The following is a 14,456-nucleotide window of genomic DNA, read 5'->3' as shown; positions in this document are numbered from 1 at the left end:
TGGCTGGGCCTCCCTTCCTTGTAAGCAACCCGCGGAAGGTGAGAGTCGAATGTCGGGATTTCGAGTCCCGGACCGCCGGCGGCGCTAGGCTGCAGGCACGCCGCGGCGTTTTGGGTCCAGACCTGTCCCTGATGCGCTGTGTGTCCTAGGGCAAAGTGCTCACCCTCTCTGGGCTTCACATCGCCAGTTCTCAGAAAGAGAGCGCGAATTGATCTTTCAAATTTCGAGTCTGGGCGAGTAGGGATGGCCAGCTTATGAATGTCTCGAGAAGTTTATTAAAGGTGCGTGTGGGCATATTTTTCTTACTTAAGCCACTTTCCTGGAAAGATTTTCGCGGTGAGAAGGGATGGCAGAAGAGGGAGGCCCTTCTGGACTTTGGACCACGTGGAGATGGGGCGTTGTGGGTGGACAGTCGGGTGCAGTCTGCCCCGCCAGGGCGAGGAGGTGCAAGCCCGCGCCCCGCCCCCGATCTCCATCCGTTTGGCCTCGCGTCCCCCGACCCTGGAGCCCACAGTTTACAGCATTGCAAGCCAGGGCACATTTTATTGTTATTATTTTTTATGGTATGGTACTGGAAGGGATCTCTTTCCGTTCGCGCTCACAGACGCTGGGCGCTGTTACATTGTTGGTGCCATCGCCCCACCCAAGACCTTCGGGGCGAAAACAAAAACCCCGTGTGCCCCCCGAGGAAAAAAACGCCGAGGGAGGCGGTGCTCCCGGAGGCTTCAGGGCCTCGCTACGCGCCCGGGTGAAGCCGCCGGAGCCAGGCCTGGGGGCGGAGTGGGGTGGGTGCAGCTGGACTCACCGGCGAAGCCCAGCCGGAGCCAGGCCCCGACCCGCCCTGGCCGCCTCCGGAGAAATCCCGAGAAGGGAGAGGAGGCCAGCCGCGTGGCGCGCCCAGCCCTGGAGGCCAGGTCATCAAATGGACGAAGTTGGCTTCAGCCTGGGGAATGGGGGGGGGTCTCCACGGGGACCGCGGTCTGGCCTTGTCCCCGGGCCACGGCCAGGCCCCACAGCTCCTCTTGTCCTCGCCGGCTGGAGATCAAACGGCTGACAAGGCAGCTGCGTCCTTCCCAGTCTGACAGGCATTTCCAAGTCCTACCCTGGGCCGAGGAGCGCGGGAGGCGGGGTGCGACTTCCAGGTTACTGTGATTGTCAGGGGCGCCTCCTGGAGTCACCCACTCAAGTATCTGCGGAGATCTGGACATACCTACTCCTGAGCCCGCAAGTCCTAGTCCCTCTCCCACGTGGGGCGCCGCGGTCCCTTTAGCCTCTCGCTGGCCGTAGACCGGGTTTAGGAGGTGGGGCCGTGTTTGACCCGTAGGAATCAACTGGGGTGAGGTGAGGGGAGGGGGCAAAAATTCGGGTGAAAATCCTTTCCCAAATGGGACTCAAACAAGGTCTCAGACACGTCTCACCCACCCCCCTCGTGCTCCTGGTGTCGTTTGTCTTCCTCACCCTCCCAGAGTCTGTAATACCAGGATTTACATGGAGACACTTTTTGGAAGTTGAACTTCAGCATCCACCCGCGCCCCCCGCAACCGTAAAATAAAAGTAAAAACTACCAAGCGACTTTTCCAGGGAAACGAAGCAATTCTTCATGTCCCCCACCCCCCATGTCGACCCCAACCCTTTTCCACAGTCCACACCCCCACCCCCAAAGTCCAAGTCCGAAAGAGCTTTTGGGTGGGTGGAGACTTGCATTGATTCAATGCAGTTCACTCACACAGCACCCTGCCCCCCTTCTCAGGGGGTCCTGCTCTCAGGAGGGAGGAGATATAAGGACGATTTTTCTTGTATTTAAAAATATACTGCCCAGTGGCCCCCGCCCCCTCCTTTTTTAGCGCAGCCGAGGCTCGTGGGAGATGAGGAACGCACAAAAACGCGGTTTGCACGTGTGGCCTGCCTGGGCTGAGGGTGTGCGCACCGGCGAGTGTGTGTGTGTGTGTGTGTGTGTGTGAGTGTGCGCGCGCGCGAGTGTGTCTCTGTGTGTGCTTTCTTGTTCTCTTACAGGGTACAATGTTAAAAAGCCACCGCTAGTCGCCCCCAGTGCTCCGACTCTCTGGGTCTTTTTGTCTCTAGTGCAGATTAAACGTCACGTCCGCACTTGAACTTGAATTTTATCCCATTGTACAGAGGCAGCCCCAGCCATAGAGAGACCGAGAGCTCCCAGAGAACCCGGACTCCGCCATCTTCACGTTGCAATCTATAGCTCCCAGTCCGCGCCCGCACCGACCCAGGCGCACTGGGCGAGCCGCCCCTCCGCCCCGCTCCCCCCGGGCCCGCGGCGCCAGGGGAGCGCTGGGGAGCGCTCGCGGGGACTCGGGAGCCCCTCCGGCCGGGGCCAGCCTGCCAGGTGAACTGGGAAGGAGCCGCTCTTGGTGTACCCCCAGAGCCTCGGAAGGGTCAGTCTCCGAGAAAAAAAAAAAAAGAAAAAGAAAAAAAAAAAAAAAGCAAGCAGCCCGCAGAAAACCCAGAAACAACCGAACCGGGGCAGTTTTACATTGCTTTGGGTTTTTTGAGGGGGCGGGGTGAGGGGGTACGAGACAAGTCCCCAAGTTTTCTTTGCTTTTTTTCCTTTGCTTTTTTTTTTTTTTTTCTTCTTCTTCTTCTTTTTTTTTTTTTATTTGTTTGAATTTTTTCTTTTCCCCTCCTGGTAGAAGTGCGCTTTCCACCTACCAGACCTGAAAGAAAGTGTTAGGAGCCGGTGCAAAATCCAGTTTAAGTTCAAGAAGACATTTGCAAGTGCAAGAGGCCAAGCAGTTTGAAGAAGTGTAAGAGATTTTTTTTTTTCCTTCGAAAGAATATATTTTTAAAGAAACCAGCAGGTCCGCGGAAAGCAACAGCAGTTTTTTTTTTTTTTTTTTTTTTTTGCCTCTTTCTCTTATTTTAGATCGAGAGGTTTTTCTTGCTTTTCCTCCTCTTTTTTTCTTTTTGCAAACAAAACAAAAAACAGCATAGAAGAAAGAGCAAAATAAAGAAGAAGAAGAGGAGGAAGAGAGGGCAAGAGAGGAAGGGAAAAAAAACACCAACCCGGGCAGAGGAGGAGGCGCGGCGGCGGCGGCGGCGGCGGCGGCGGCGGCGGCGGCGGCAGCGGCGCGGCGGCGGCTCGGACCCCCTTCCCCGGCTCCCCCCATCAGTGCAGCTCTCCGGGCGATGCCAGAATAGATGCCGGGGCAATGTCCCGCCGCAAACAGGGCAACCCGCAGCACTTGTCCCAGAGGGAGCTCATCACCCGTAAGTGTCTGCGGCGTGCGCGCGAGGGGCCGGAGATGGGGCTCCGGGCGCCTAGGGCTGGGGACACCAAGGCCGGAGCAGCCGAGTCGGGCCAGGCGCCGGGGCAGCCCGCGGACTGGCAGAGGCCACGACGTCGGCCTGGAGTATGGCGGGGGCGGGGGCCATAGGAAAGTTTCTTTGCAGCTCGGGGAGTTGGGGCGCTGAGCAGCCGGACGCGCCTCGGGCTTAGGGGCCTGCGGAGCCGGCTCCGGGCCGGGGAGGGGGCGTGCAGGCTGGAGGAGTGTGTGTGCGCGCCGAGCCCGGCTGGACGCTCGCCCCTCCGAGCGGCGTGTGTGGCGGCGGCGGCGCTGGTGGCGGGGTTTGGAGGGGAGAGGGAGGGGGTTGGGGGAGCGGAGGGGGAGGGGGGAGCCGGGAAGTGGGGAAAAGTTGGCGAGCGCGTGGGTCCGCGCTGATGGCGCGGGCGGAGGAGAGCGGGGTGCGCTCCGGGCTGGGGGAGCTGGAGGGCAAGGGGCGACCGCCGGCTTCGGGTCCCCGGTCGCCGCGCCTGGCCCAGCAGGGCGCCGGCCACGCCGGTCCTAGGATTCCGCCGCCGCCTTTCTCTCCCCTCCTCCTGCTATTTGCAAAATAATCCAGCTGCGCGGCTGTTTGCCGGGCTCAAGCCCCCCTCCCCACCCCCCATTTCCCCACCTCCGTCTGTCTCCTGGGATGATCTTGTCTTCTTTCCCCCACTCCAAAAAAGGTGGGGGGATTGGGGTTGGTGAAAAATCCCCGCCACGAGAAAAAAAAAAAAAAAGGTTGTCAGTAGTGGGAAGAGAGTGATGCGCTTGTAAAATAGTAAAAGAAAAAAAAAAAAAAAAAGAAAAAAAGGAGACCCATCAATCTCATTTCCATCTTTCTATCTCAGTATCTTTCATCTTTCCATCTAAATAAACAAGGCAGGTCGCAGTGGAAATCCACCCGCTGAAATCGTGTAGATTTCAAGCATGTGGCGGGGCGGGTAAAGTCAGGCGGTGGGGCAAGAGAAGCAGCAGCTTCCACCGTCCCTGTTGGGTTTATTTAGCAAAGGGAAAAAGCGAGCGCAAGCAGGCCAGGTACGGGGTTTGCAGGGGAGCCCGCCCCGGGTCCCCGAACACTTGCACCGGGAAGGTGGCTCCGCGGCGCTTCCCGCCCGCCGCAGCCCGCGGGGTCGCTTCTTCGCTGCGCGCGAACATTTCCCCGCCGTTCTTTCTCTCGCGGTGCCTGGGTCGCCGTTCCTTTTTTTTTTTTTTTTTTTTTAAATTGCAATAGAAATAAAACATCCTCTGGGTGCCATCGAGACCGCGGGCAGGTTGTAAGCCTGCAATCCGCCGCGCACCTCTCGGGGCTGGGGCCGGGCTGCCCGCGCGGAGCCGGAGAGGGCTGCGTGCCCAGCCGCCGCCGAGGACTGGCTGCGGGGCGGCCGAGAGCCGAATATTTATGTTATATTTTAAAAAATTTAAATAAATAAATAAATATATAAAGGGGTTCTCCCCTCCCCTGAAAACCCAGCACAGGAGCCATCTGCTCGGAGCAATCGCTGTTCCCATCTCTCCTTTGTTACAGCAGATACATTAGTAAGAATTTGTGGATTTATTGTGATTATTTTTGTGGGGGAATAGATATTAAAGTGGGATTCGCCTTGGGAGAGGGATGCCTCTTTAGAGGGAGGGAAGAGGACTTCTCTTTTATTTTTCGCCATTGTAACATCAAAGAAGACTCGCCGGTTGCATTTAAAACAAAATGTTTTTGCAGCCAGATTTGAGCTTGATCAAGGTCTTTTTTGCCAGTTGACATTTCGATCCTTTACCAAGCCACAGCAATCGCTTCTCCTATACCCTTCCCCCTTTAGATGGGGTGGTTGTTAAAACGACTGTACTTGCAGAGGCTTAATTTCTCCAGGAGGCAATTTGCCCCACGTAGCCGCTGTATAATTGCAAGGGTTGTTTTTGAGGAGGGGGAATTGGGGGGGTCGGGGAAGGGGGAGTGGATGGGGGTGCACCGCCAAGCTGGCAGCAGCAGTGAGCCAGGAGTGGCTGCAGTTGTGTGTGAGGGGAAGAAGCAGGTAGGTCTGCTTTGCTTTGGCTTTCCCTCTCCTGGCATTCCTGGGACATCGGGCAAGAGCCCTGGCCGGAGGACTGGTGGCAGCTGGGCGTGGGGGTGAGGGGTGCCTGGTCCAGCACTTTCCCATCCTTCATTTGCTCCCTGTCTCTCTCAGCCTTGCTCAGAGCCGTGCTGGGGACAGCCAGCTGACACTGGAGCAGTGGCGGGGAGGAAAGAGAGAGGCAAAGGAGAAGAGAGGTGGGGAGAAAAAGGGGAAGGAGACTAGAGGGCAAAGGAAAGCCCGCCTGCCTTCCAGGGGCACACGGAGCCCAGGCTATGTGTACGGGTTTAAGCTGGGAGAGTGGTCCAACCAGTTTTCAGACAAGGCTATTTATTATCCAAAAGCAGCTGGCTTTTCGTCTGTCCAGTGTCACCCGGGAGGGAGGTGGGCGAGCAAGCAGGGGAAAGGCAGGAGCCGGGTGTACTTTAGCCTGTGTGGCCTCTGCAAGTGTCTCTCCACAAAGGACGCAGGAGTTCTGGAGTCAGGGTGCTTTGGAGACCTGGCTGGCAAAGCCGGTGCTGTCGCAATCTTCACCTGGGGTCCACATTTTAGATTTTGAATGCAAAAGATACTCCTTAAAACATGGGCGTCTTTATCAGTTGGGTGGCAGTTCCCAGGCCTGTGGGGCAGCAGCCCAGGTCCTTCAGGGATGATGCAACTGCGAATAACTGATGGCCTGGGAAACAAGGAGGGCACACAAATAGCACGCATGGTCTTTGTGGGGGGGGGGGGGGAGGCGGGGGAGGAGGGAGAGTCTGAGAAGGGCTCCATAATGAGCTAGTTAAATTTACAGACAGGGCCAGGGACAAGAGAGAGGAGCGAGGTAAAAAAGAGTGAGAGACAGCTGGTGATGGAAACCTGGGCTTCTGGTTTGCTTCAAAATGTTTGACCCAGATGGATATGGCTTTTAAAAGCGGAGGACAGACACAGTTATTAATAAAAAACAAACATAAAACAACAGAGATGCAATGGTGCCGAAGGGAGGTTAAGGGGGATCGGTTGACCAGGCAGAAGGAAAGGCCAGAGCCTGCTGTGCCAGACAGGGCCAGGGAGAAGGGAAGAGCACTTAAATCCAAGAAGGAGCTTGATGCTTTCTGAAGACACTAAGGAAAATAAGATGTCCACGGTAACTTACATCACCGCAATCAAGGTGATTTTCTCAACAACTCACCAACAGGTTTCCTAGGAAGATGAGTAATTTTCTGTATGAATTCATGATTTTGTAAAGCAACCAGAGACCCAAGATTTAATGCAAAAGTTGGGCTAACTGTGTTAATTCCATGGTTGCCTTTTAAATTAGGTTTTGCTGTAGCCGTATGTTTTGAATGTGGTGGTGCTCACAATTATCTTAACTCCCCAGGGTACAGTGTATCTCCAGTGGTCCACATGTTTTTCAAAATTGGGCCTCCGATAAATTTCATAAGACATAAGCCCTCTCTCTCTCTCTCTCTCTCTCTTTTTTTTTTTTGGTTAGTTGGTGGGGGGAATGAAGTTCCTCTCCCTTCTGCACAGAAGGGAACCCCATATCATTAGAAGTGTGATATAAGTCAGCTGCTCCGATTCAACGGGAGAATAAAAATGTGTTCATCAAAGGTGTTATGCCAGGCTGATTTTATTCATTTGTAATTCACACCTGAGAGAAAACAGCCGTGAGCATATTTTAACAACCCCTAATATTTTTAAAGGGTCTTTTTTCCCTACCTGAATGATATGATGTACATATGCATATTTCTTTCTTTTCCTTCTTTCTTTCTTTCTTTTTTTTTTTTTGATGGGGAAGTTGCTATCGGCCTGTGCCTTGGCCTTGGTGAATTTTTTGTCTGGCCTTTGAAATATTTGGTAACAGAAAACGAGTCATTTCTGAAGTGCCGGGGTGAATGCAGTTGCTTTCCTGAAGCCGGCCTTAGAGACATCTAGGCTGGGGTCAGCTGGTTGGGTGTGTCGCGTCAATGACCAGTGCACAGGACTAAAGGGGTCCTACTCAACCCAAGGGAAGGGCAACTATGGGCGCGTTTGAGAATAATTAGAATGATGTCTCAGGTGAGATGGAAGCACAGAACACAGTCGATTGCAGACACCGGTTTCTAGCTGTGGGGTGCATCAGTTTCTAGCGCCTTCTCAGAACGGAGTCCTTGGCTGTCTAGTAGCTTAGAGCACTGCTTGCACCAGCCTCTACTTATTCCCCTTTCATCTCGTATCTCGATTGCTTTGCATTCTCCGTTGCTTGTTGTGATAAAATACTTTCCAAAATAAACTTTCAGTTGAATTGGCTTTTGGTTGATGGCAAGCTGAAACGCCGAGCCGCGCCTAGCGCCACTTGGCGCTAGGGGGAGCTCGGTGCCCGTGTCATGGCTTGGCGCCTCCGCTACAATGGGCTAGGAACGGGCTTCCATCAGCAGCGGCGGCAGTTTACGTTGCTGCAAAATGTCTTAAGTGTGAAGTTGTAATATTGATTTTCCTGCAGAGATTCGTGCAGGACAAAATGAGAATATAAGTTTGAGAAATCTATTTTCAAGCTATCGCCATTGATTTACAAGCCCTCACTTGGCAGATGCAGGAGGGAGGGGGGGATTTTCTTTTTCTTTGATTTTCTTTCTTTTTTATAACAATTAAAATTGTGAGTTTTCAAAAGGTGTGTTTTCCCTGATTCTTCTGTGGCCTTGACGTTCTGAAAATTCTGTTGCGTTGTTGAGGCGCCGGTGATCGGGCTGGTGGGGGGGTCTGGGAAGAGCGCACATCATTTTGGGTAAGGCGCACTGCTCATTTCTGTCTCACATGTCACAGACCCAGGGAACAGTCGAGAATCGCTGCTTTTGGGAGTCGTGTACCTAAAACAGCTTGATGAATGGAAATCCTTTTAGCTCAGATTTTATAACACTTGGATTCTCAATTCCATTTATTAGGTAATGTTCCCACAGTACTAGGGAAATAACAGCGTTCCCCAAAGATTTAAAATGCCAACTCAAATAACATGTAAAACTTTGTTTGTAAAGAGGATGTGATTGCCAGAGCCTGTGCTGGTCATATCTTTCACCCCAAACAGTTGTTCTTTATGGATGGCTTTTAATGAGGCGATTCTTCCCTAAACATGTAATTTAGTGCTGGGAAATATATGTGCTTTTGATCACAGGATTTCCAGATTTATAATGTCTTCTTTTCCAAGTTCAAGAAATCTGCAGACTGCATCCTGAGTCTTATGCTAGAGTTCAATATATGAGCAGAAGAGGTTACCCTGCGACAGGAAAGAGTGCTTTATTCTAACCTGAAAGAGAAATAAATTAGGTCAGACAAAAGCCCAGCACTGTCGTCAGCTGGAGAAAGAGCCTTCACTCTCCAGTACAGAGGGCCAGCAATTTATCTGATGATTTCTCTACTTCATTTAATGCTTGAATCGAGCAAGTTGTAAGCGTGTAGTGGCAGCCAGCTCACTGGACCACTCAGAGATGAAGAGCATGGTCACCTCAAAGTCTTGGGCCGGGCTGTGGTCTCTGGGCTGCAGAAAACCGTTAAAAAAATCAGTTTAGTAATCTGCGATCCTTAACCTTAGAACTCAGGGGAGTTTCGCAAGCTGTAACTAAACACAGATCACAGATAAGACAATGCAAGAAAAAAATATATGGGGGGAGGGAATGGAGGGGCAGGTTCTTGACTCTCCTTCATCTCCCACGGCTTAAGGACAGACCTTCTGGCTGCCTGGTTAGGCCTCACCTTTAGCTGAAACTCTCCAAGGACTTTGGGCTCTAGGCGAATGCAGGCTTCACATCTGGGGAGGACAAGGAGAAAATAAATGCTCTTTGGGGATTGTACCCTGCACCCCATGGTCGAGTTACTGATACCGGCTGAGCATCCTTCCCTGAAGCTGGTGTTAGCTGCAGACACACTTTGTGATTGTTAATGGGGAGGGGCACAGAAGAACACTAGGAATGAATGTCGTGTCATCCAGCTGCCGTGAGTATGCTTCGTCACTTTGCAGCACTCTTCTGACCCACGCCCTTCGGCCTGAGGTCCTGTGGACTCTGTCCTGTCCCTGCGCCCTGATCCCGCTCATCTTCCTTCGGGTCCCAGGGAGCCAAATGTCAGGGAGATGTGCTCAGGCTTGATATCCCCTGTTTCTCCATCCTTCCCCAAGAAATGCGGTGTGCTGACTGCCTCTCTGGAGCAGTAGGTTTCCCAGGACGTGGGTAAAAAGTGCCGAGAGCAGGCTGTTTGGAGACTCGTGGAAACAGAACACACATTTCTTGCATCGTCTGCACAAGCCAGTGAGGAGGGTGAGCAGAGCGGCCTCGTTTTTAACTGGCAAAAGTGACACTAGATGGAGGTTCGGTGAATGGTGCCACATTCACGGGACTTTGGTCCAGCATTTTGACATATGCAAGTCTTTTGTGCAGTTGCTGAAATTCAAGAAATTCGTTCTTTTTTTCTTTTCCTTGTGGCACCTGATAATTTGCTTGGGTGTTGAATTAGCCAGCCTGAGCAATTTTACTGTAATGAAATCTCAGACCACACAAAATTAAGTCAATTCAAAGTAAAAAAAGAAAAAAAAAAAAAACCCCTCTCTTTTACATAACTTCTTTTTCATGACCCCCTTCCATGGAACTGCTGAAATACAAATACATTTGTGAAATGTTCTAATGAGTTTTCTACTAAAACCACACGCAGAAATGACTCAAGAAAAGTTAAATGCCAATATTGTGGTGATTAACGTGTGCCTCAGAAATGGATGCACTGCTAAGAATAATTAAAAAAAAAAAAGTGCGTGGGGGGTCATGTTTAAATTCCTACCTTGGAAAGGAGATGTAGAAAGCCCTTCTGCCCTTGCTGTTTGCTGTTAGCCTCAGAGAATCCAAACTCTCCAGCTAAAGCCTTGAGGTCCGGTGTCCTGCGTGGAAGCCTTTTCTTCTACACCTTTGAAAAAAGCATCACATTAAATAAAAACAAATCTCTTCATTTGGCCACAAAGAGTGCTTTTATATCACGTCATTAGGAGCCCATGGTGGCTCTGAAGATTTAAGGCATTTGCAGTTTTATAGAACCTGCTAAATGTGTTGAGAAGGGTTGCTATTGTGGTAAATCTTTTCCTTTAAAGCACCTATTTTATTTGTCAAGCCTTTTATTCCTAACCTTTTAGTAATGGCCGGGATCTGTGAATAAACACGTGAGTGATGCTTTCCTTGTTCACGGGTTCCTTTTTTCTGCTTTTGTGTTGGGGAGACCCAGACTCCTGGTCTCAGTTTTTGGGTGTGTACAGTTCGGGAGAGAAGGCAGTTGGACTCCGTAGAGCCACTCAGGAGATTTTTCAGGCAACTGCTGAAGCGTCCTAAAATTAAGCTGGAGTCCTGCAGATGGCCTGTACGCAGGGAAGCCCTCCCCATGACATTGACCTTCCTGCCTGGGGTCTACAGACCAGAGGTACGGGCTCGAGGCTCTTCCTGTATCTAAACCTCTTCGTGGATCTGGAATTCCCACCTCCTGGACTGCAGGCCAGGCCCGAACTTTCCCCCGCTGGTGCTGGCAGAGTCGGTGGTACGCTGGTCATTTTCCTGGGAAACCCACACTGGGGAGCGTGTTTTGCATCGGCTGCCTTCCCTTGCTGTCCCTCCCACACATCAGCAATGGCGATGGAGGTGTGTGCCTTGGCTGAGGAGGAGCAGACAGGTTGTGGTATGCGTCCGTCTCTTCAGGGAGGCAGCCTTTGGAGGCCGTCAGAGGGGTGCTGAGCTGACCCGGAGTAGGCTGGACTCCTCTGACCATCTACGGAGAGGGCCGAGGGTCAGGGCAGAGATGGGGTGATCTGGGTGACGCTTCTTGCTCAGACTCCGCCTGGCCGTGCCCCCCAGGGTCCCCACCCCCACCTTGTGTCCTAATAACCCTTCAAGACCCCTCGTGGACATCCTCCTGACACTCGTATTCCTCTTATCTCCATTTCCTTCTCTGCTGGGCACTTCATTATTCCCTCCGTTAGGGGAACTTCATAAAATCTCTTGTCGTGCCTTTAAGCGTCATCTAGTCCTAGATTATTTTCTCCACCAAGAATTGATTCCTGCTCTCTCCCGCTCCACCCTTCTCCTCCCCCACCCCTGTGGTTGTTATTTTCCCTTGGATCCAATAAATTAGAAATGGATGGCAGCTCAGAAAGTGTTGTGCTCCGTCGAGTGTGCGTGTGGTGGCGTTTCGGTGTTGCCTGGAGTCCCAGCCCCTCCCCAAATGTTCACGGAGAGGAGATGAAAAGATCTCTTCGTAGATTATGGGTAAGCCTGGGCTTGCTGGCAGGAGCTCCCTCTTCGTAGGAAGCAGGTGTAAAGTCTCCAGTCGGATGCAGAGCTCGGGCGGATGGATGCTGAACATTTCTTGTAAACATGTGTACACATCATGATGGCGGTTGTGACGTTGGTGGCACACGATTTTAAGAGCCTGGCACCCCTCCCCCCACATCCTTCCCCTTCCCACCCCTCGTCGTCACTGAAACAACAATTCTGTGTATATTTCTTCTGGACTGTAGCTTAGCCGTTAAAGATAAGAGAGTTGATCTGAATTAGTGCACAGTGAGGAAGAGCAGCGGTCCATGTGCTGTGTGTGTAGCAATGCACATGTGTGTGTGCAGGCAGCCATGCACATACGCCGTGCTTTGGGGACAGCAGGCAGCAGACCTCTTGCTGGAGTTCCCCTAAGGGTAGGTGCATGGACAGTTGTTAGAGATGGACCAGGGTGGGTGGGGCCCTTGGTGCCCTGTGTGTTGGGGAGTCGCCAGCCAGGTAAGGCCCTGCTGAAAGCTTGCCGCAGCTGGGGGCTTGCTGGCTGCTTGGTGGGGCCTGTGTTCACGATGTCTTTCCATTTCTGTCTTCTGCCCCAAATTCCTTCCTAGCGAAGCTGAGCCATGGGGAAGTTTGTCTTGGGATCAAGTGCTTCCCCCTTCACTTAACAATGATGTCCATTATTGTTTGTCAAGCCTGATTTCATTGCTTCTAAATGCATTTACCAGCTGGGAGGAGGCCTGGCCTTGTAAATAAAATGTGGTTTTGTTGTAAGAGAAAATCTAACTTCTGTGTGTGTGTGTGTGTGTGTGTGTGTGTGTAAATACAGATTTGTCCCTGCACTTTAGATTTTAACATTTCAGAATCCACCCCAGCCCTCTGATATCTGACATTCGAACAAGTTGCCTGCTGCATCCATTCATTTTTCCTCTTAATGAGTCAAACATTTTAGCAATTGCTCTACTTTATTCGGCTCATAATATATTGAGAGCAGCAATATTTTGCAGGCCTGCCTGACACTTGGGGAGCTTTTCACGAAAGCAGAAATCATCTCAGAGGAGAACTTCATCTTGGCTTTATTTTTGTAAGGCCGGAGTTTGCTGGACGAGGCTGCCTGAGGGGCTGGTTTGTAGGGTCTGGGAATTTGAAAGGCTGTTCTCATGGGTCTTTTTCCTGTGCTTCTTCGTCTCTGGGTGGCAGGTTGGACCGCTCTGCCTGTAAGAACAGAGGCCTGGTTCTCTGTGGCTGTGCAGAGCCGGGAGACTCAGGTATCCATAGGGCAGAGAAAGAAGGGTGTCACTGTGCCCTTGCCAGGGCTTGGACAAATGTTTTTCTCCCTTGATTTCTTCCATTACTGATACAGCTCTAAGAAGGGTCACACACACTCATACACAGGCGCCCTACACGCCCAGCTCGGTATCTGCCTGCCAGCGGAAATGAAACCACAGTCTTTGGGAGTGTCTATGAAGGCCTTGCACATGAGCTTTCAGGCCCAGTGAGCTGCCTTGATCTACTTGCTCTGACCCAGAAATCTGGGGTTTGGGGTGACTCTGCTGCCTAATACTGGAGCAACCTTGCTACCTTCCTGGGAAGCCTTGCATATAGCAGGCCAAGGCGCAGCCCCACAGCCTGGGTCGTGGGGAGAGGAATCCCCATTCTTTGGAGTCGGGTGAACACCCTGTCATGTCAGGGGGTTTGACTTTCAATGCTGAAAGTGGGAAGGGAAGGAGACTTTTGTTTGTTTCTTTTCCTCCCAGACTGCCTTAGAGGCAGTGAGTTGGATGGCTGGTCTGGGAGGTGGAGATCCCAGCTCAGGGCTGAGCCCTGGAGCCCTGGATAATCCCGGGCTGTCTCGGGGACGCCAGCAGGGCCTGGTTCCCAGGTTGCTTGGCTGCTAGGACTTGACGCAGAAATCAGAGCCGCAGCACAGCAAATGGCTTTGGACACCTTCAAACTCAATGACGGGGCTTGCAGAGCTGCTGCATGAGGAAAGGGAGAAGGCAGAGACTGCCAAACGAAGGAAAGAATACCAGATGTTACCAAAAATTAAAAAAAAAAAGGAGAGAAAGGAAAAAGTGCTGGTACATCGTCTTGGCAAAAGAGGGAGCTGGGAAGGAGGGGTGCTTGTGAACAGGCATGTGTGACCTCTGCTGATTTTTAAATTCGTCGGCATTTCTTTTGAATTAGAAAGTGAATATGAAATTAGGTGGCTGAAAACCTCCTAGCAGAGAGGAGCTATTCAGGCTTGCTAGCACTCCTACCCAGGAGGGTGGACGAGGCTGAAAAAGTTAATAAAAAACAAACAGAAAAGTCAACCAAAGGATAAATTTAAAAAAACCGAGAAAACCTCTTCGGCCTCAGAAAGGACGATCAAGCTGGCCATGTGGATTTGTTGTTGTTTGTTTCTATCAGATCCTCTATTGCTGCAGGAGTTTGCCAGGCCTGCCCAGGGTGGCATTTAAAATAGTACCAGGTACCGCACCTTGCTCGCTTCCTTTGAATTCTCAATTTCATTATGTCCTTTTTTTTTTTTTTTTTTGCTTTTCAGCTCATTTCTTTTGTGCCTCTGTCTATTTTTTAACTAAACAATATTTTGACATCCTCCTCCCATTTATTAGAGCGCCTTCTGTAAAAATGGCGCACAATACATCCTTATATTTCTAAAGAACTGTTCCTACAGCTCTCCCCTTTGGCTCTGAAATTATGTATATGTAATTGGTAATTAAAGGTGCGAGCTTTTCAATATAAACAGTATTGCTCAATGTTAGATCATTAAAGGGAAAAAGAGGCACCAAATAATTACCTTTTCCATTCTGACAAACCGTTCACAGGAATCCAGTCTCTCCTAG

The 14,456-nt window shown here is 51.3% G+C and overlaps 1 protein-coding gene across 4 annotated transcripts in view; it reads left to right on the top strand.

Annotated features, from left to right (window-relative positions):
• The first annotated feature begins 1,971 nt into the window (after positions 1–1,971).
• The window catches only part of BCL11B (BCL11 transcription factor B), a 99,215-nt gene continuing 86,730 nt past the window's right edge, over positions 1,972–14,456 (top strand). For 2 of the 4 annotated variants that reach the window (XM_074393589.1, XM_039469419.2), the window contains exon 1: positions 1,972–3,237. In XM_074393589.1, the coding sequence (XP_074249690.1) occupies positions 3,180–3,237 (58 nt within the window). In that variant the 5' untranslated portion in view covers positions 1,972–3,179. The remainder of the gene's footprint in view (positions 3,238–14,456) is intronic. The other 2 variants (XM_074393590.1, XM_039469420.2) reach the window with 1 other exon arrangement.

Source organism: Saimiri boliviensis, chromosome 2 (assembly GCF_048565385.1).
Source record: "Saimiri boliviensis isolate mSaiBol1 chromosome 2, mSaiBol1.pri, whole genome shotgun sequence".
Lineage (NCBI taxonomy): Eukaryota > Metazoa > Chordata > Mammalia > Primates > Cebidae > Saimiri > Saimiri boliviensis.
Note: the sequence above shows the minus strand (reverse complement) of the source record. Positions and strands in the feature narration are given on the sequence as shown.